The sequence below is a fragment of the Rhinatrema bivittatum genome, chromosome 5 (genome assembly GCF_901001135.1).
Source record: "Rhinatrema bivittatum chromosome 5, aRhiBiv1.1, whole genome shotgun sequence".
Lineage (NCBI taxonomy): Eukaryota > Metazoa > Chordata > Amphibia > Gymnophiona > Rhinatrematidae > Rhinatrema > Rhinatrema bivittatum.
Genome location: NC_042619.1, coordinates 105,237,151 through 105,259,018, shown reverse-complemented (window position 1 = coordinate 105,259,018; position 21,868 = coordinate 105,237,151). Strand labels below are relative to the sequence as shown.

At 43.4% G+C, this 21,868-nt stretch overlaps 1 protein-coding gene across 4 annotated transcripts in view; it reads right to left on the bottom strand.

Moving 5' to 3' along the window:
- The window catches only part of NBEA (neurobeachin), a 2,460,099-nt gene that overhangs the window by 1,708,182 nt on the left and 730,049 nt on the right, over positions 1-21,868 (bottom strand). For all 4 annotated transcript variants that reach the window (XM_029602688.1, XM_029602690.1, XM_029602689.1 and 1 more), the window contains one exon: positions 13,064-13,217. In XM_029602688.1, the coding sequence (XP_029458548.1) occupies positions 13,064-13,217 (154 nt within the window). The remainder of the gene's footprint in view (positions 1-13,063; positions 13,218-21,868) is intronic.

The window sequence follows — 21,868 nt, the reverse complement described above, 5'->3', positions numbered from 1 at the left end:
GTGGCAGGAAAAGTGATACTAATGGATAAATTCAAATCCTATGCCATTATGCATTTTAACTAAACGACAGGGGTGGTAGGAGAATTGGAACATCACCCCCAACAACAAAAAAAACCCAAAAACAAAACCAAATACAAAAACAAGGAAAAGGGTGAAGGGGATACGAAAGTCGCTGAATAAGGCAAAAAACAAGTCAAAGAAAAGCAGTAAACAGAACGAAATAAAATGGAAAGCTATGAGCACAAATGCTCATAGTCTGGACAATAAACTCCCAGACCTGCAAGCTCTAATGGTGGAGGCAGACTTGGATGTTGTTGCTGTTACAGAGACATGGGTTCACGGAACCTCATGACTGGGATATGGCCATACCGGGCTATAACTTAAGGAAGGATAGAGAAAAACAGAAAAGGGGGAGGAGTAGCTCTTTATGACAAAAACAATATCCATGGAACTGAACTGGAAGAAACAAGGGTTAGAGAAGAAGCATTATGGGTCCTAAAAAAAGAGGATGGGTGCATCCATTTTTAATGGAGTGGTTTAAAGGCCTCTGACTCAAATGGAAGAACTAGATAGAGAGCTGAATGAAGACATTCAAAAGGTGGGAAAGAAGGGAGATTTGTTGATTGTTGGAGATTATTAATCTGCCGGATGTAGACTGGAGGATCCCTTGTGCGGAATCTAATAGAAGTAGATATTGTGGGTAGATTTTAAAAGGTTACACATGGGCGTACAGTGTGTGTGCGCTACGTAGCACGCACATGTACACCCGATTTTATAACTTGTGCGTGCCGATATTTTATAACTTGTGCACGCCGAGCCGCGCAGCCTTCCCCCATTCCCTCCCATGCCGCTCCGAAATCAGAGCGGCCTTGCAGGAGCTTCCTACCTACCCCCCACCCACCTTCCCTTCCTTCTCCTGCCCTTTCCCCCTACCTTTTCACCTTCTTTTTTTGCTGATTGTTGGAGATTTTAATTGGCCAGATGTAGACTGGAGATCCCTGTGTGGGAATCTAATAGAAGTAGATATTGTGGTAGATTTTAAAAGGTTGCAAACGGGCGTACATGAGCGCGTGCACATGTACACCTGATTTTATAACTTGCGCGCCCAGGCGCGCACAAGTTATAAAATTCGGGGTCGGCGAGGGCAAGGGGCCACGCACTAAGCCTAACAGCCTTCCCCCGTTCCCTCCCAGGCCGCTTCGAAATCAGAGCAGCCTCGGAGGGAACTTCCCTACCCCCACCCCACCTTCCCTTCCCCTATCTCCGCCAGCCTTTTCCCCCCTACTTTTTTCGTCTTCTTTTTTTGTTTTAAAACTTACTTCAGCCCTGGGGCTGAAGTAAGTTGCGGCGCACGACCCCCAGCCCAGTGGAGGCCTCTAGCCACGCCCCCTCCCACCCCTTTTGTAAAGCCCTGGGACTTACATGTGTCCTGGGGCTTTACACGCGCCGCCTGGCCTTTTTAAAATCCGGCCCATATTGTGGATGCCCTTTAAGGGGCTCTGTTAAAACAAATGGTAATGGAACCCATGAGGGAGGGAACTCTTCTCGACTTAGTCCTCACAAACGGGGATAGACAGAACTTGAAGACTGGGAGAAAATAGGAAAAGTGGAACAACTGTGGGCCAAACTAAAAGGAGCAATTACAAACGCAACTAATCTTTACATTAGAAAAGTAAATAAAAGCAAGAGAAATAAGAAACTTATCTGGTTCTCAAAGGAGGTGGCTGATAAAAATAAAAAGAACAGCGTTCAAGAAATATAAAGGATCCCAAAAAGACGAACACAGGGAAGAATATCTTGTTAAACTGAGAGAGATGAAGAAAGTAATCAGGAAAACAAAACGTCTGGCGGAAGAAAGGATTATCAAAGAGGTAAAAAGAAGTGACAAAACCTTTTTCAGATATATCAGAGAAAGGAGAAAGGTCCGAAGTGGTATAGGGAAACTGAAAGGAGAAAATGATTAATGTGTGGAAGGAGATGAAAAAAAGGTGGAAATATTAAACAAATACTTTAGTTCAGTATTCACTAAGGAAGACTCGGTAGAAGGACAGTTGCTGGTTAGCAAGGCTGTCGATGGGGGTGGATTTGACAAAACCCTGTTTCCGGAAGAGAATGAATGGGAAGAGCTAGGAAAATTGAAAGTAGACAAAGCCATGGGGCCTGATGAGATTTATCTGAGGATACTGAGGGAGCTCAGAGATGTGCTGGGGGGTCCACCGAGTGACCTGTTCAATAGATCCCTGGAAACAGGAGTGGTGCTGAGTGGCTGGAGAAAAGCAGTGGTGGTCCCACTTCACAAGGTGGGAGCAGAGAGGAAGCTGGAAATTACAGGCCAGTTAGCCTCACCTCGGTGGTGGGAAAATTAATGGAGACTGCTGAAAGAAAGAATAGTGAACCACCTACAATCTTGGTGGCTTGCTCGATCTGAGACAACACAGATTCACCAGGGGAAGGTCCTGTCAGATGAATCTGATTGATTTCTTTGATTGGGTGACTAGAGAATTCGATCTGGGAAGAGCGCTCGATGTGATTTACTTGGGTTTTAGTAAAGCCTTCGATACGGTCCCGCATAGAAGACTCATGAACAAAATGAGAAGCTTGGGAGTGAGCGCCAAGATGGTGGCGTGGATTACAAACTGGTTGAAAGATACAAGACAGAGTGAGATGGTAAATGGAACCTACTCTGAAGAGAGAATGGTGTTAAGTGGAGTGCCGCAGGGATCAGTGTTGGGGACCGGTTCAGTTCAACGCCTTTGTGAGCGATATTGCAGAAGGGATAGAAGATAAAGTTTTCTATTTGCGGATGATACTAAGATCTGTACAGAGTGGACACACCGGAAGGAGTAAAGAGAATGAGACGTGATTTAAGGAAGCTTGAAGAGTGGTTGAAGATATGGCAACTGGGATTTAATGCAAAGAAGTGTAGAGTCATGCATCTGAGATGTGGTATTCTGAAAGAACTGTATGTGATGGTGGGTGAAGCGCTGCTGTGCATGGACAGGAGAGAGACTTTGGGGTGATAGTGTCTAGCATCTAAAAATGGTGAAGCAATGTGACAAGGTGATAGCTAAAGCTAGAAGAATCCTGGACTGCATAGAAAGGAGGAATATCTAGTAAGAAAAAGGCAGTGATAATCCCCTTGTACAAGTCCTTGGTGAGGCCTTACCTGGAGTACTGTGTTCAGTTCTGAAGACTGTATCTCAAAATGGACAGAGACAGGTTAGAGGCGGTCCAGAGAAGGGTGAGCACAATGGTGGGAGATCTCCACCAAAAGTTTTATTAGGAGAGGTTGAAGGACTTAAATATGTATACCCTGAAGGAGAGGAGGAGCAGAGGAGATATGATACAGACCTTCAGATACTTGAAAAGTTTTAATGATGCACGATCAAACAACAAACTTTCCGCTGGAAAGAATCCAATAAAAAAAACTAGGGGTCACAAAATGAAAATCCGGGGAGGATGACTTAGAATCAATGTCAGGAAATATTTCTTCATGGAGAGAGTGGTGGACACCTGGAATACCCTGCTAGAGGAGGTGGTGAAGACAAATATGGTGCAAGATTTCAAAAGGGCATGGGATAAACACTATGGATCCCTAAAGGCAAGGGGGAGAGGAATGAAGTAAGAGGCATAGGGGTAACTTGCTGGTATGGCAGATAATATTCTTAACAAATAAGCCTTCATACTGTGATGCAACTCCATCATCGCTCACTACTTCAACAGCAGGGGGGCAAGAGGAAAGAGAAATTGGATTCAGATAACAACCAACAAGGACACTGAACTGTACAGTCTGGGAAAACAAATAAGCATGGGTGTAACTTGCTTGATGCGGTGGCTATTACCCTTAACCAAAAAGCCTGATACTACACTTCTAATGTAATTCCAATATTGCTCTCTGCTTCAACAGCAGGGGGAGGGGAGGGAAATTAGATTCAAACAGTAATTAACAAGTGCCCTGACCTTGGTGGTCTGAGTAACTGATAGATATGGGAAACTGATAACTATGGAAGCTTGCTGGGCAGACTGGATGGGTCATAAGGTGCTTTTCTACCATTGCTTCTATGTTTATGTTTCTATGTTTATGACAAAGTCCCTCATGAGAGGTTTCTAAGAAAACTAAAAAGTCATGGGATGGGAGGTGATGTCCTTTTGTGGACTGCAAACTGGTTAAAAGACAGGAAACAGAGAGTAGGATTAAATGATATGTTTTCACAGTAGAAAAAGGTAAACAGTGGAGCACCATAGGGATTGTCCTTATCAGGTGCTTCTTAATATATTTATAAATGATCTGGAAAGAGGCCCTAGCTTGATAGTACCCAGGATACTAGAAATATCATCTTTTTGTATGACTTTCCTCACTCCAAATGATGTCAAATCTTCACTGAGGAGTACTGTGCTGTTTGTACATCTCACTCAGCATGTAAAACTGGCACCAAAACCCTATACCACCACCAAAACCTCACCTCGAGTTACTAGCTGGCCCTTCTATAAATAGTTGATTACTATGTGTGCCACTCCAGAGGCTCGTTCACTCTCTCTCTCTCGCTTCCCTCTCTCCCATGCCCAAAACAGAATGTGCAAAATTTATCGCAAATTGAGTTATGGCCGTTTTGGGCATATCGCAGTGCTTAATGTCTGCAAAAAAGGTGTATTTATTTCCAGTGTTAACAGCTTGCAATAGTGTTCATTATGCATGGTGTGATAATGCCCGCCCAAAACCCTCCTCAATCCAGCCGCTTTTAATAAATCTGCATTCACAGTGAGCGGTACGATAACTATCACATGTGTTATGGTGTTATTATGGGCATTAATGCCATAACTCACTTTGATGAATAAACCTGTAAGATATTTAGCAAGACAGTAAAATATGTAGTCAACACCATACGTGCAAAGTCTGCATCCACCTGGCCTGCACATCCAGACAATAAAACTTGGAAAAAGTATGTAAGAAGGACGTCACAGCTTGGAAGATATCGACTGGAGACAGACTAACCTCCGCCCATGACACTGATGAGCCCCAGTGGAATGAGCCCTAATCTGAGAAGGCAATGGCTTTCCAACATCCACATACGCGGCCAGGACCACCTTCATAATCCAAAAAGCTATGGTAGCCCACAAAGCCAGAGCACCCTGCTTACTCTCGCCATGGAAAACAAACAGGCAATCCATTTTTCGAAGAGACTCAGAGACCTCCAGATACCGCATCACAGGATGCTTAACATCCAAGCAGCACAAAAGGTGAAACTCCTCTGCATCCCTGACCTTATCCAGGGATGGCAAGGAGATGGACTGATTCAAATGAAAGACCAAGAATACCAGGGGCAAGAAGAATGGAACAGTATGCAACTGTAACATCCCCGGAGTCACCTGAAGGAACAGGTTCTGGCAAGATAATGCCTGCAACTCAGAAATCTGACACGCAGAACTTATAGCCCAGCAAGGGCCACGAAGGAAAGGCTTAAAGCAATCTGTCTTCCAACAACCATAGGGAAAGGCTATGCAGTGGCTGAAATTTAGGGCCTGCAAAAAGTCCAGCTCCAAATTAAGACTCCACAATGGAACTGGTAACCTCAAGGAAGACCTAAGCTCCTTCACTCCCTTCAAAAAACGGGCCAAAACAGAATGAGATGACAAAGAAACACCATTCACCAGACCTCTAAAACAGGCAAGAGCTGCATCTTGCACCTTCAAGGAATTAAGGGCCAAGCCTTTATTCAATCCATCCTGTAAAAAATCCAGAATGAGGGATCTTAACTGAATGAGGAAGAACACCCCATTCCTCACACCAGGCACACACATGTCTCGCAGTAGAGCAGAGAAGGAAGCAGGAATGCAGATAGATAATATCCAAAATAAAGGCAAATATTTAAAAAAAAATGCTTTTTTTTCAGTCTAATCACCTGAACCCCCCCAAAATGTTAAGTTACCTGGTGGTCCAGTGGGGGGGGGGGGGGGTGTATGTCCCGGCACGATCTCCCGCTCTCGGGCCATCGGCGCCATTTTGGCTGCCACTAATTAAAATGGCGCCGATGGCCTGATAAAAAAAAAAACCACCCAACCCTTTAAATCGACCCCCCTTAGCCTCCCCCACCCTCCCGACCCTTTCTTTTTAGGGAGGTCCGCGCCGCTAAAAAAAAAAAACCCACCCGACCCTTTAAATCGACCCCCCCCCTCCCGACCCCCCAAAAACCTTTTAAAATTACCTGGTGGTCCAGGAAGGCCTCGGGGGGCCTTGGGGAGAGATCCAGGGGGGGCTTCGGGGTGAGAAGAGAGATCCAGGGGGGCCTCGGGGAAAGATTTCCCATTCCCAGGCATCAGCTGTTCTAAAAAATAAATGGCGCCGATGCCCCTTTGCCCTTACCATGTGACAGGGTATCCATGCCATTGGCCGGCCCCTGTCACATGGTAGGAGCACTGGATGGCCGGCACCATCTTTAAAGATGGCGCCGGCCATCTTTACTCATCAGCCCATAGCTGAAATTTAATTGGACAAGTGCAAGGTGTTGCATATAGGGAAAAATAACCCTTGCTGTAGTTACACAATGTTAGGTTCCATATTAGGAGCTAACACCCAGGAAAAAGATCTAGGCATCGTAGTGGATAATACTTTAAAATTGTCGGCTCAGTTTGCTGCAGCAGTCAAAAAAGCAAACAATGTTAGGAATTATTAAGAAGGGAATGGTTACTACAACAGAAAATGTCATAATGCCTCTATATCGCTCCATGGTGAGACCGCACCTGGAATACTGTGTACAATTCTGGTCGCCGCATCTCAAAACAGATATAGTTGTGATGGAGAAGGTACAGAGATGGGCAACCAAAATGATAAAGGAGATGGAACAGCTCCCCTATGAGGAAAGGCTGAAGAGATTACGGCTGTTCAGCTTGGAGAAGAGACAGCTGAGGGGGGATATGATAGAGGTCTTTAAGATCATGAGAGGTCTTGAACGAGTAGATGTGAATCGGTTATTTACACTTTCAAATAATAAAAGGACTAGGGGGCATTCCATGAAGTTAGCAAATAGCACATTTAGGACTAATCAGAGAAAATTCTTTTTCACTCAACCCACAATAAAGCTCTGGAATTTGTTGCCAGAGGATATGGTTGGTGCAGTTAGTGTAGCAGGGTTCAAAAATGGTTTGAATAAGTTCTTGGAGGAGAAGTCCATTAACAGCTATTAATCAAATTTACTTAGGGAATAGCCACTGCTATTAATTGCATCAGTAGATGGGATCTTCTTAGTGTTTGGGTAATTGCCAGGTTCTTGTGGCCTGGTTTGGCGTCTATTGGAAACAGGATGCTGGGCTTGATGGACCCTTGGTCTGACTCAGCATGGCAATTTCTTATGTTCTTATGCATGGGCCAGTCTGGCACCACCAAGAGTACTAGCCCCCTGTGGCCTTCAATCTTGAAAATTATCCTGCCCAGCAAGGGCCACGAAGGAAATGCAATAAAGAAATCTGTCTTCCAGCCAGACCTGTACAAGAAAGTTTATTCCCAGGGACCACCGATCTCTCCTGTGACTGTAGAAGTAAGGAACCTTCGCATTTCAAGAAGTCACCAGGTCTAGGAACGGAAGTCCCCAGCGATGCTCCTTGGCAGACGACATCTACTCTCTTGGAGCCAGACTCTCCTTGCTGCTAAAGTCCATTCTTATGTTGTCTTTTCCTGAAATAAGAGAGGCGGAGATCATCTAAAGATGACACTTGCTGGCTCTTGGTTCCTCCCTGGCAATTGATAAAGGCCACCATCGTCACATTGTTTGACATCTCGTCAACTGCTTGATTCCGCAGCCTGTGGCTCAACTGCAAACTTGGCAGCCATACTGCCTGGGTCTCTAGACGATTGATGTTCCAGCAGGATTCTTCAGCATTCCAGTACCCCTGAGCCATTAACTCCAGACAGTGAGCCCCCCAACCATGAAGACTCGCATCTGTCATGAGCACCAACCAGGCCAGAGAGGACAAGGGATCTCCCTTTCTTAGATCTTCCTGCAACCACCACTGGAGGTGGGAGCAGATTTCCATCGGCAAGTGGATCCAAACTACATAATTCTGATACTGCGGGTTCCAACGAGATAGCAGAGAGCGCTGAAGAGGACACATATGCGCCTTTGCCCATGGCACCACTTCCAGGGTAGCTGCTATTAAGCAGACTACCTGTAGGTAGGACCACACTGTCAGGTGTATGCTGTTCATCAACTGATGTACTTGAGACATCAATCTCTGGATCCAAACGTCTGGTAGGAAAACTCTGTCCTGTCCCATGACAAACCAGACCCCAGATATTCCAAAGACTGGGATGGTTGAAGATTGCTCTTGGTCAGGCTCACCACCCAACTGAGCTCCTGCAATAAGGAGATCACCTTGTGTGTCACCAGGCGGCTCTCTTCCTGAGACTTGGCTCAAATCAGCCAGTCATCCAAATACGTGTGCACCAAGATTCTTTCTTTTTGCAAAGCCGCCACTTCCACCACCATATTCTTGAAATATGTTCTGGGAGCAGTGGCTAGACCAAAAGGCAGTGCCTGAAACTGATAATGGCGCACCAACACTGCAAAGTGTAGAAAGCTTTGGTGTTGTAATCAGATGGGAATATGAAGGTAAACCTCTGACAGATCCAAGGAGATCAGAAATTCCCCCTACTGCACCACCAATGTTCCAGAAGGTGAGTCGGCAAACCTTAATTGGGAAGCTCGGGAAGGTCCACCACCTGAGCCCGCTCCTCTCTTGGGTTGCCGAGGATGAAAGGACTGAGATCTACTGAAAGTGTGAGTCCGCTGAAAGGTCGTCCCTCTGTAGGGCAGAAAATGCCTGGAACCCCGGAGAAAACCTCTCATACCAAAGAGGCACTGTAACTGCTTCTTATCTTCCGGTTACTGAGGAACCGGAGACTAATCCCTCTTACTGGTCAGTTTCTCCAGCTCGCTTCAAAACAAGAGCGAGCCTTTAAAGGGCGTCTTGGTAAGACTGGCTTTGGAAGCTGTGTCAGCTGACCAATTTCACAACCAGAGTTGACGCTTGGCCGATATCACCAAAGCCTCTCTGGCCGAGGTCCGGACCAAATCACAGCCTGCATCAGCTAAAAAGCTGGCAGCAGGCTCCATAACCACTCTGGAATTCCCTCCAGACTCATCAACTTTCTGAAAGAAAAGCAGACAAGATCTTGTCATTAGAGTGCAATAGGAGGCAATCTGTAAATTAATCACTACTGCCTCAAAGGCTTGCTTAAGAATAGCCTCAATCCTTCTATCATGTGCATCCTTCAAGGCCTCTCTTCCCTCTACAGGGATAGTTGACTGCTTAGACATGGCACATACCTGAGCATCTACTTTGGGAAAACGCAAATGCTCTCTCACAACCAGATCCAGTGGGTACAGGCCTACCAATGTCTGAACCCTTTTAAAATTTGCCTCCGGGGCATCCCATTCTAGATCAATTCCTGAATTGCATCCATCATTGGGAAAAAACAAGAGGCTTTATTGTAAGGAAACCAAAATGGGATTCTTCCTTGGCTCTGACACAGCATCTGAACTAGGAACACCCAGCTGTTTCAAGGTCTGGGAAATCAGGGCCGGCAGTTCATCTCTATGAAAGAACCGCAACAAAAGTACGGAATCTGAGAGTAATAATTGACCCTGAATTAAACATGAAACAGCACATCTCTCAGAAATTAAAAGAAGGATACGGTAAACTGATGACACTGAGAAGACTAAAACCCCTGCTAACGATAAACAATTTTTGCACAGTTCTACAAGCAATGATATTCGCAAGTACAGACTATTGCAATTCTTTGCTACTAGGGCTACCACAATCAACAATTAGACCACTGCAAATATTGCAAAATTCCGCTGCTAGAATTTTGACTGGCAAAAAAAGAAGTGACCACATTACAGGAACACTGGCTGAACTACACTGGCTTCCAATTGAACAAAGAATTCAATACAAAGCATTATGTATAATCCACAAACTAATTCACGATGAGAAAGCTGACTGGCTCAATACAGCATTACGTGTACACGTCCCAAACAGAAACCTGAGATCCGCCAATAAAGCTCTACTAACCATACCCTCTTAAATCAGCACGCCTTACTCAGGTGCGAGAAAGAGCACTGTCACTGGCTGGTCCTGTGCTACGGAACACCATGCCACTCGAGTTGAGACTACAGAGAGACTTTAAATTATTCAGAACCAATTTGAAAACATGGCTTTATAAACAAGCTTTTTGTATAGACAAAGAGAAGGAGAAATACAGCTGAGTGAAAAGGGTCGCACCAAGCAAATAAGTTGTTTTTAACCTTAAAATATATCATTACATTAAAATTCAAATCAATATTTCTTAAAATACATATAGGTTTAATTTATACACATAGTTTATTATTACGAAAATGTTACCGTACTTTGATGGCACATGGTTAACTTGTAAATCTATACCATTCATATTTTACTTTATCGTGCCTCCATGTAAACCGTTGTGATGGTTACCTAACTTAACGACGGTATAGAAGAATTTTGAAATAAATAAATAAACAAACATGGTTGGATAAGGTTCCAGCCATGGAGGAATTTCCCCATCTTTCATGGAATCTGGATCTACCTCAATATCAGTGACATCCAGATTCCTGTCGGGAACACCAGCAGGGAGCAGAGGCGAGCCCCAGTGCTTAAGCACAGGATTGGAAGAGGGAGGAGTCACCAGCTGAGGGTCCGACCAGACAGAAATGGGGGAAGTGGAGGACTGTGCCTGAAGAAAGGCATGTAAGCCTTGAAAAAATTGCACCCAAGAAAAAGCAGCCAGGTCCAGACCAAGCCCAGAAGAAAATGGAGCTGGTCCTACAGAACTGCCCTCAGCAGCAGAGGAGCCAGTCAAGGGAGAACAAACATCTGGCATCCCCCAGTCAAGGCCGTGACCAACCCATCATCAGAATGGGAAGGGCCAGGCTTAGCTAAATCCGAGGAAGACAACTCTCCTTGAGTGTCTGTGAAGTGCTGACATAGGTTAGAAGCCAGGTCAGGCTGAGAAGCCCTAATATGACAGGTAACAAACAGGAAGACGTTTTAGCCTTCTTCCTTTCCAGCACCATCACTGCAGTAAATGTGTGCTGGAAAAGCTCACGCTAAAAAATGAAATGTGCCCAAAAAATATCGCCTAGAAGAAAGCGCAAGGGGCACGCACAACCTTTGCACCAAGTTAAGGGCGTAAAAACGTTTGTATGGGTAAAAAGCATACCCAAAAGCTGAGTGCACAATGCGTGTGCAGAGCCGACACACTGTGCACACCGCCGACCTATAGAGGGCAGCAGAACACACCAAGAGTGCGGGAAAATGGCTGCGGCGGACTACCATGCGGCATAAAAGAAAAAAGCCTAAGTGCAAGGCCTAGCCCACTGGGGCCGCTCAACACACCAGGCTGCCCCATTCCCCAACCCGAGAGGGAACGAACGTCGGTACGGTGCGCCGAGAACGAAAACTAGAGGAAGTCCTGAAACCACTCTAACTGTCTTTGATTCAGGTAAAACTTTCTCCTCTTTTTTTTTTTTTTTTAAACCTTACCTGAGCTCAGCGCTTACCAGCTGAGTACAGAGACGGTCACCGGATGTGGGGGGAGAGGGCATCTGCCGTCACCGCCACGCTCGACCTCCTGCACCCGCTGCCTTTCAGCTGAACTAGCAGCTAAGTCCATGCTGGGAAACCCAGCAACCGAAGCAAAGCACACCTCTTAGGGACCATGGAAATTGCCTCAGAAATTCTCAACTGGGAGAGGGACCTTTAGGTATTACCGAGGGTGAGCAGGCTTTTCTTTTCCTGAATTTAGAATTTCAAATTTCTCCTTTCAAAAAGCTCAAAGCAATTCCTATAGGGAGATGCACATCCACCATCTTCCAGGATCCACCATCTTCCAACACTTCCAGGATTACCGATCAGTCCTCCAAGCAATAGTTTACTCTAAAATCGACTATTGCAATTCTCTGCTAATCGGCATCCCAGCTAACACCCTTAAACCCCTTCAAATGCTGCAAAACGCCACAGCCAGGATACTGACCAAGACCAACAAGAGAGACCATATCACCCCCATCTTAAGAAATCTTCATTGGCTCCCAATAAAGTACAGAATCTTATACAAAGCTCTAACAATCGTTCACAAAACCATCCACAAACACATCCCGCTGGAACTCAACATACCACTTCAACCACATCTTCCAACCAGACCAACGAGAACAGCATACAAAAATACTCTTTTAACAGCACACATCAAAACCTCTCTAAGCAAACGTGCCATGTCCGCAGCAGGTCCATCACAATGGAATTCACTTCCACCAGCACTCCGGGCAGAACCATGCCCAATCAACTTCAAAAAGAGACTAAAAACCTGGCTATTCGAACAAGCATTCCAGTCATGATAATTATATACCTCTACACTACCACCCGGCCCAAAAGCCTAAATAAAAACTTTCATACCATTCTTGTATTAGAACACAGACGCCTATTAAGATAAATTTGCTTTCTTCCCTCTCTAGTATGTTCCAAGTTTTTGCTCCCCACTTACTCTGACTCAATTTTACTCGGACCCAAACTTCATACCCTGTATTATGTATTTAGCATTAGCATTCTCTCATGCTTGTTTTCACAGTTCCATGCAACTAGCATTACATGTAATGAGCATTTAGCATTCTATGTTATCAGCATTTTATGTTCTATGTAATTAGCATGCTCTCATGCTTGTTTTCAGTTTCAATGTAAACCGAGACGATATTCAATATCTTGTATGAATCCCAGTATATAAAAATGTTAAATAAATAAATAAATAAATCTGCTGGAAACTGAGAGTACTGGCAGGCTGGGGTCACTGCAGGGTTATATATACTGTGACGTCAGCTTGCTCCATCTCCATCTGCTGGCAGGGGAGCATAAACCCACTGGTCTTGAGTCCATCTGTCTACACGCTAGGAAATTATCTTTTCTCTTATTATAAAAAAAAAATCTGATGATGAAATACACGTTATTCAAATGTTCATAAAATGTAATTTTATTAATAACCACCAGATGGAAGTATTGTACTTACAGTTGGTGAAGTAGCTGCTGACAATAATGGCAAAATTCCTCCACAGGCAATAATAATGTTGTCAACCATCTGGGAGATGAGGTGAATTGTGTTGTGCACAAAAATAATATTTTCATTACTATTAACAAAGTCCATCACAGACTTTGTGGAGTGGCTAAATCAAACAAAAACACAAACACAAGCAAACAGATGGTTAAAAAAAAATTCTACTGTTTTGTTTTTTCATTATTAATAATTATTCATAAAATGCAATATACATAGTCGTATACAAAATAAATCACCATAGATGCAATGTCCCTGATTCATGAACTTGGAGTTTATAAACACACATAGACGCTAAGTGACTTGCATAAAACAAATGTTGGAAAAGTGATTGGGAAATAGTACTAGATACTCAGATTTATTGTTCCATACTTTTAACCTCTGCACTACACATTTAAACATAAAAGGGCAAAAAAGTTACAGAAAATTATTGTCTTTTCAAATGTTCTATCAATAGCAGCAATAGGCATAATGTCCAAAAAAACAAACATGGGGAAGGGAAATTTTCAAAAACTATTTACCCATGTAATTGGCTGTTTACCCAGGGAAAAGGGCATTTTAAAAATTGCCCATTCTATATGTGAGTCTATGTATATGTATTCTACCACAACACATGTACCCGCAAAGGAGGGAAGGCATTCTTGGTGTGGGGATAGATCAGGGAGAAAACAATATGCAGATTTTCAAAACTATGCATGTTTTGGTTTAGAAAAAATTATCTTTAGAGAAAGGAGATGCAAATCTTTGTGGCTAGTATTTTTCTCTGGGCATTTTCAAATAGAAAGTAAGTGTGGATTTTGTATCTGTCCTCACAGTTTTGAAAACTGTCCCCAGATGAAGAATGCTGAACACTCAAAATATTAGAACACCCTCACACAACATCAATATGTTCAATTACTGTAAATAACAAACGCACAATTGGAATATAAATATAATAAAGGGACCTTCATATCCACAGGTACTGTGCATAGCTGCCTGGCTTTAATTCACTAAGATTACTTTTGTTTTGCCCAAATCTAATCATCGGTCTCTTAAAAAAAAGTAATGTTTTAAATTTTAATTTTCGATTGCAAGTAAAATATAGGAGTGTCTATGAAGAGAATAGATGCAGCTTAACTTCAGGAAGCTTGTGTATCCGAGATCACTGTCTCCTCTCTTCCTGCCTCAGGCGGACCCAATCCCGGCATGGCGTTTTACAGCATGGCGGATAAAAGCCAGGTAGTGATGCACAGTGCCCGTACATATGAAGGTGCCTTTATTATAAAATTTGGCATGTTCCCATTGTTGAATTTATATCTATATAAATAAAAATGTTAAATAGTTTGTACAAAATCGCTAATCTCAGAAACCACTGCACCGATTGCTTTCAAATTTGGACACAACCTTCCTTTCGCATACGGGAAGGTTCTTCTGTACTTACATTACATATATGTCACACCTGTGACAGGTAAAAAAGGTTTAAAAATTGGTTCCACAAAACAGCGACACCTGGTGGACGTCGGACGTCAGCGCAACCACTTACACCTTTCACAAACACTCACACACCCCACACACATGACAAATGTATTTAATTCACACCCTCCGAACACACAGAAATCCACACTCCTCACACCCCCCCCCCCCCCACACACACACATGCCAATTGGACTTACTTCACACACCCTCCCAAAACACACCAAAACGCACCAAACTGCAGGCTGCTACACCGGGAGGCCACGCACATGTCACATGTTGGCAATTCCCACACCCTCCGAACTCACACAAAAACACCCTCCTCACACCCCCCCCATGCACATGCCCTGTTCTACTTACTGCCCACACCCTCCAAACACATACAAAAGCGGAAATACGTCCGCCCTGCTCCAGCGGGGCGCCAAGAACGGTCCGGGACACATAGCGTACACTACAGCCGTCGGCTGCCAGCAATCAAAATGGCGCCGACGGCCCTTTCCCTTACTATGCCACTCGGAGACAACAATGGCGGCAGTAGCCCATGTGACATAGTAAGGGCAAGGGCCCATCGAAGCCATTTTCAGGACTGGCAGCCAGCGGACCTTTGCCCTTACTATGTCAGGGAACCTAGCGCTCCCATTACTCCTCCACGGTGACATAGTCAGGTCAAAGGGCCATCGGAGCCATTTTCATTGCTAGCAGCCGATGGCCCGAACTCAAGACTTCAATCCCAAACCGAACACTCGCTCCACCGACTGACTGTTTGCACAGGTATCCGGGGGGCTGCACGGTGGGGGGCCGTAGTTATTTTCTTGCGTGCGTGTTCAGGGGGGGGAGGGGGTATTTCGGTTATTCTGCAACTCTCACGGGGGGCGGGAGGGTGGGTTACTGTATTTCGCCGGGGGGGGGGGTGCGTATTTAAACACTGCGTTTATGGTGGGGTTCTTTTGGGGTGGAAAGACGGAGGGCACACACAATCACAAACACAAAACGTCCCTGATCTTGGAAAGGCACCAAATTAGCCCTCTACAAAACAATTAACTAAATAGAGAGTGCTAACTTGGTTAGGCACTCCCCTATTTTGATACAGAACACACACAACCTCCCACTGACGGACCACGTTTACCACCACCAATTTCTATTTCGGTGTTTTTTTCTCAATTGGCATCCTAGCTGCTTCTTACAGTCTGGGTCCTCTTATCTAAGAAACCATACATTTCAGGGGAGGGAGAATGAGGGGGGAGGTGAGTGTGAGGGGAGAGAGTTGGAGTGGGGACAGGGGAGGGAAGGGGGGGTGAGTGGCCAAGGGGGAGAAGGATGAGTGACTGAGGTAAATGAGCAAGGGGAAGGGGGAGGGAGGGTAAAGAACCTGACTCTGCCACTGCAGCACGTGGCCGGGTACTGCTAGTAAATAATAGAAATGCACTCAGTTGTATGAGGTTGTTCAAATGTCTTGAATAGTTTACCATTAAATTAATCACTAAGCTATAATGCTAACAGTAAATCAGAAAATCATCATATGAGAAGTGATATTACAGAGATCAATCATTGGGTAAATAGGCAACAGTTATTTACCCTTTCAAATAATACTACAAAACTTTTAAAACATATTAGAGAAAGTATTTTTTTTTTTTTTTTATTAACCACATAGTGAAACAGTGGGAATTTGTTATCAGGGAACGTGATGAAAACAGTTAGCATAGCTGGGTTTAGACAAGTTCCTGGAGGAAAAGTTATAAACCATTATTAGTCATGTAGATGTGGGAAAGCCACTGTATTTCCCTGGTTATCAGCAAGAAGGATTGTTGTTTAAGATCCTCCTGGGTATTTGTGACTTGAATTGGCCACTGTCAAAGACAGGATTAGTGGACTTAATGGACCTTTGGTCTGACCCAATGTTAGGTTCCTTATATTTCATATACATAGAAAAATGCAAACATATAGGGGTCGATTTTAAAAAGTCCACATGTGCATCCATGTGCACATGGTTCCTGGCACGTGCACATGAACACACTAATTTTATAACATGCGTGCGCCGGCACACGCATGTTATAAAATCCAATGGCCACACACATGTGCAGGCAGCCCGCAACTCGCTGTGGGGGGGGGGGAGGATTTTAGAACCTATGCACGGCGACACAATCAGGCCTCAATTAAGGAGCGGACTGGGAGGAAACTTTCCTATCCCTAACCATACCCGTTCCGACCTCTTCACCCTGACCCCTAACCTAACCCTACCTATCCCTAATTTTTTGTTTTGTTATTTTCTGCTCCTTCAGAGCAGAAATAATCTGCACACGCCGGCCGGCTGCTGGCGGGCGCATCCCCAGAACAGCGGCTAATGGTGCTGACCCAGCCTGCCACCCCGTCCAGACCCCCCCCCCTTTCTATAGGCTTCGTGTATCGGTGGTTACATGCATGACTGGGACCTTTAGAAAATGCGGAGCCCAGCCCACGCGTATAACCGCTGGTATTTGCATGCTCAGGCCTTTAAAAATTCGGCTGACAGTGGTTTTTTTTTATTATTTTAAGCAATAAAAAAAATTAACAAAACTGCAAAATTACTCAACATTAAACCATATAATCCACACACTCTGCAATCATGTTCCTTTCATTTTAATAGCATGATCACATACCATGTTTAGTTTCTCTTTGTTTAGGATAGTGCTCCATCTGACATGACATGAGAGAGTGGGGGATACAGCCCTGATTGCATGTTTGTGATCATGTAGGAAACTATTTATTAAGGTGTATTAGTGCATCAAATATCAAATTAACTTCTAGATTCAATGAAATGATGTAATATTGCAGGCCTAGCACCTGCATAGCACTTCACATAGTGCGGTAAGCTTTTTGCACCCCCCACTGAGAGAGAGCGCCAGGCAGAGACAGAAACTATCTATAAGGCCTTCATAGTAGTCAAGTATTTATTTCTCTATAGGAGGGCCAGCTCTAGCTTGATGGCTCTATAAAAGGGTACCATCAAGCTAGGGCGAGATAACATAGTACAAAATGTCATCTTTGTGAGACTTTCCTCATTCCAAATGCTGTCAAATCTTCAATGAGGTGTACTGTGCTGTTCGTACTTCTCACTCTGCATGAAAAACTGGCCCCTAAACCACCACCAACACCTCACCTTGAGATATTAGCTGGCCCTCCTATAGGCATATAAATAGTTGCATACTGTGAAGGCCTCTCTACAGGCTTGCTCTCTCTCTACTTCACTCCACTCCCCTCCTCTCTCAAGCCCAAAAATGGCCAAAATGCAATTAAAAAATGTTATCGCGAATTGCGTTACGGCCATTTTGGTCATATCGCACAGCTTAATACCAGGAAAAAAGGTGTAGTTATTTCCGGCATTAAAAATGTGCGATAGCATGCATTTTTCTATCGCATGGTGTGATATTACCCATCATTTTCATAAATCCCACCCAAACTCCTCCCTAATCCTACACTATCGCATGGCAAATTTGCATTTGCCATGCGATAGTGCTATTATTGCATGCATTATGGTGTTAACGTATGTGTCATGGCTCTGGGAGAGAGGGTAAAGCAGACAGTTTCACAGGTGGTTTTCTCCTCAGGTCTCTCAATCAAGGATAAAGGACCAGAAAAGAAAGGTCACATCTTAGAGATGAATGAATGGTAGTGTAAATGGTGTTAACAAGAGAGTTTTAGCTTCCTGAACCATTGGATGTTGCTTCAAGGACTGCCAAGCAGAGATGGGGACCACCTGTCAAAGGAGGAGCACATGGACTTCCAAAACACACTGGAAACCTATTGAGGAGGGCTGTAAACTAGGATAAACAGGGATGGGTGGACAAAGCCCTAAGGTAAGTACAAGTACTCAGGTAAGTAAAATTTAAAACAGGTGTAAAGAAATGGGTAAAAGGAGCAACATGTAAAAAGCTATGTGCTCTAATGCTTAAAATAAAGGAAATAAAATCCCAGATGTTCTGACATAGTGAGGTTTTGTTTTGTTTTATGTTATTTTAAATAGTATGTTTAATGGTTTTATTGCAGTACAATGCTTTGGGCATGTTTGTTTTAAAAATAAATACATAAATAGATCTAGTGGCATTCATGCAAGAGGTTGATTTGCACACAGTCAAAGTTCTGGAAACTTTGGGCTGAGCTCCACCAGATGTTATCATCCACTTGTGAGAATTGTCATCCTTCTTGTCTTTGGAGAAATAAATGATTCTAGAGGCAGTTATGGAAGAGACTGACTTGGATATAATGATGGTCACAGAGACATGGTACACAGAGAATCATGACTGGGATATAGTTATCTAGCAGTTGTGGCTTCCAATCACCATTTAATTATACTCATAAGGGTTTGTTTTAAAAGCATTGCTGGGGATCCAAGATGGTTGATCTAGCCGGACGCACATGAGGCTGCTATCAAGTCCTTGCTCCTTCCTGGATATGCCTCAATCAACTAGAAAACGGTGGGCCAGAGAATGAGAGGCCTTGTCCGTTTCTTCACCGATTCAAGTTCTGGGCCCGATGGACGCCCATATGCGGCAGGGAGCCTAGACTCTGGGAATCAACTCTCTGGAAAGTGTTTGGGAGGATATCGGACCCGACACTCTCAGAGTTAGAAACAATTTTATCACCGGAGGAACAGACGGCTCCTGTGAACCCTGCTGAGGCAAGATCTCTAGCTCAGCCCTGCGGAATTGCATCGCCTGAAGAAGGGGAAGGCGTTGGCCCACGGTTTGCGGCTGAGAGTGCACTGGGGACTGCCCTGAAGCTGCTTGAAACCCTTGGAGAAGCCAAGGGCATTGCTGGAAAAGCTGCTTTGCTAAGAATGGTAGGACAAGTCTCAGATTTGCCTTCTATTCATAAGACAGAGCTGGTAAGAGCTGCTTTTATTACCCTTGATGCTATCTGGGACACGATAAAGACTTTGAATTATAATATATTCAATCAGATAAGTCCAATAGTCAGCTCCTTGGGTATACTTGATAATAGTTTAAAATCTGTTGAAAAAATAAATAAAAAAATAAATAGAATCCGTTGAAAACGCTGCCAATACAAATAAGAATACCTATGACTTCCTGAAAAAGGATATTGGAAGGATCTCAGATATTCAACATAATCTGGTTAAGGAAAATCAGCTTACTTCAAATAGGCTGGAACACTTAGAAAATCAAGTGTGGGGAAGGAATCTCCGTCGTATTAATTTTCCTAAAGATCCTTTAATAACTCATAAAATTTCTGAGCAAGCATTACCCCTTATCTCGAGAGTATATTATATCCTTCTGTTTAAAAAGGGTTCTCCTGATTCTAAAGGGTTGCAGGTTCTTACATCTATTGAGTCACCCCAGTTAGATCTGAGTAATATATTGGAAACCATTCAGAAGGAATCAATTACATCTGCTACACTTATTGTATCCTTTCTTCTGGAATCTGACAGAGAATGGATTTTGAGGTTGTTTTTCCATCATCGTCTGGAAACTTTTTTGGATTTCAAAGTCTGTGTTTATCCAGATCTAGCTAGAGAGACTCAAAGAAAGAGGAAGCAGTTTCTACTGTTAAGGCCCAGAGTATTAGAACTGGGTGCTCTTCTCCTGCTTAAGTTCCCTTGCAAATGCATTATTAAATACCTGAATGTTTCATATCTTTTCCTTTTACCTTCACAACTTTCCTCTTTCTTGAGCAACAAAGTACCAGCTGTTTTAAGTCCTTCTCCTATCGCTTCCAGTAGAGTGGAAGATTCTAACAATTAGTCTGAGAATATTTGAATTTGTTCCTTGTAGCATGCTAGTTCTTTTCCTCTATAGATTAGAAGGTATTTTTCCTGTGGTTGTGTAATTGGATTCCCTATAAAGGACTTAGATTATAAAACAATAGTATAATTTCTTTCTTTTTCTTTTCTTTTCTGTTTGTCTGCAATTTCAAGTGTTTTCCTTGATATATATATTTGGAAAATGAATGAAAAAAAAAAGATAAAAAGCATTGCTTGTGCAAAAAGACCCATATATGTCAGTATGTGGACCGCGCTTGAGCAACGCAGATTTTACAAGAAGCAAATTATGTGCATATATACATGTACGAGACCAAAAAATAAGGGTGGGGAAAAGGGGCCGGGCATAGCCATTCTGGGGAGGGGCCAATAGTTACATGCATAACTCCATATTTTAAAACTGGAGGATGCAACATGCGGTAGTTTGTTAGCTGCATATGTTTACTGCTGCTCCTGATGAGGAGCAAGTCTGCAAAAATTGTGTTTTAGGGCTTACATGACAGGGTGAGGGTCCAGGTCAACTGGGGGGCAAGCAGGATGAAGAACCAGAGGGGTCTGAATAACTTTGAGATTAACTGGACAAGCTGGTGGACTAACTGGAAAAACTGAGAGTGTCTCTCACACAAGAATGTTTTAAGATCTGCTTACATATGTACCTTACAGCTGACAAAGTCCTAGGGAATGTACATGACGTATATTTATTCGAGTAATCACTTAAAATTAAGAGCATACTTATGCGTACTAGGTGTATTTTAAATCATACATGCATGATTTACAATTCCAGCGTATCTCTGCTCACTTACTCATACGCATGTGTATCTATGTCTATATTTTTATGCAAATAAAATTATAAACTTATCTGGTTTGGAAGGTTGCTTTTAAAAGTATCCACACAGCATATCTTCAAACAGTATTCCCCAACACAGGTCCGTGTTTCGAAAAGAGGATCTGCATCAGGGGGATCTTTTTCTTTCTCCTATCATTGATTTCTGCATCTTTTTCTTGTATGCCTTAAATAAATAACTTAACATAGTTGTTCCAGATGACATTTTCCTAGCTTAACATCATAAAAAGATCACATCAATATGCATCATATGTGAAGCACAAGCTAACAATCCTTAATACAAATTATAGATGGTAGCCAGCTCACCATATATAGGTCAATGTCTTCTCTCATTTTGGCCCCAAATTCTTACTGGAAGTTAATCAGGTTGCAGTGAATGCCGATAGAATATAGCTCCTATTAGATCATAACATTCAAGGTACTGGTCTGTTATGCGTTGTAAAATACACATATATAGCGGCATTGGGACATTTTGAAATTACATTCAGTACTTTCCTGAACTCTAACTAGCCTATTCTTGGGGAAAAAATATTAGAGACAATGTGGGCCAAGTTTGTTTACCCTATGTCTATACTACTCAAAAGGCATCTTCGGTGGATCATGGCCCCTGTGGAAAATTGCTTGTTCTGTGCACAACCTCTAGCAGATACCACTTGGTAAGATCCACTTTCTGGCAGAATCTTCAATATACTGGGATATATTGATTGTTCATCAT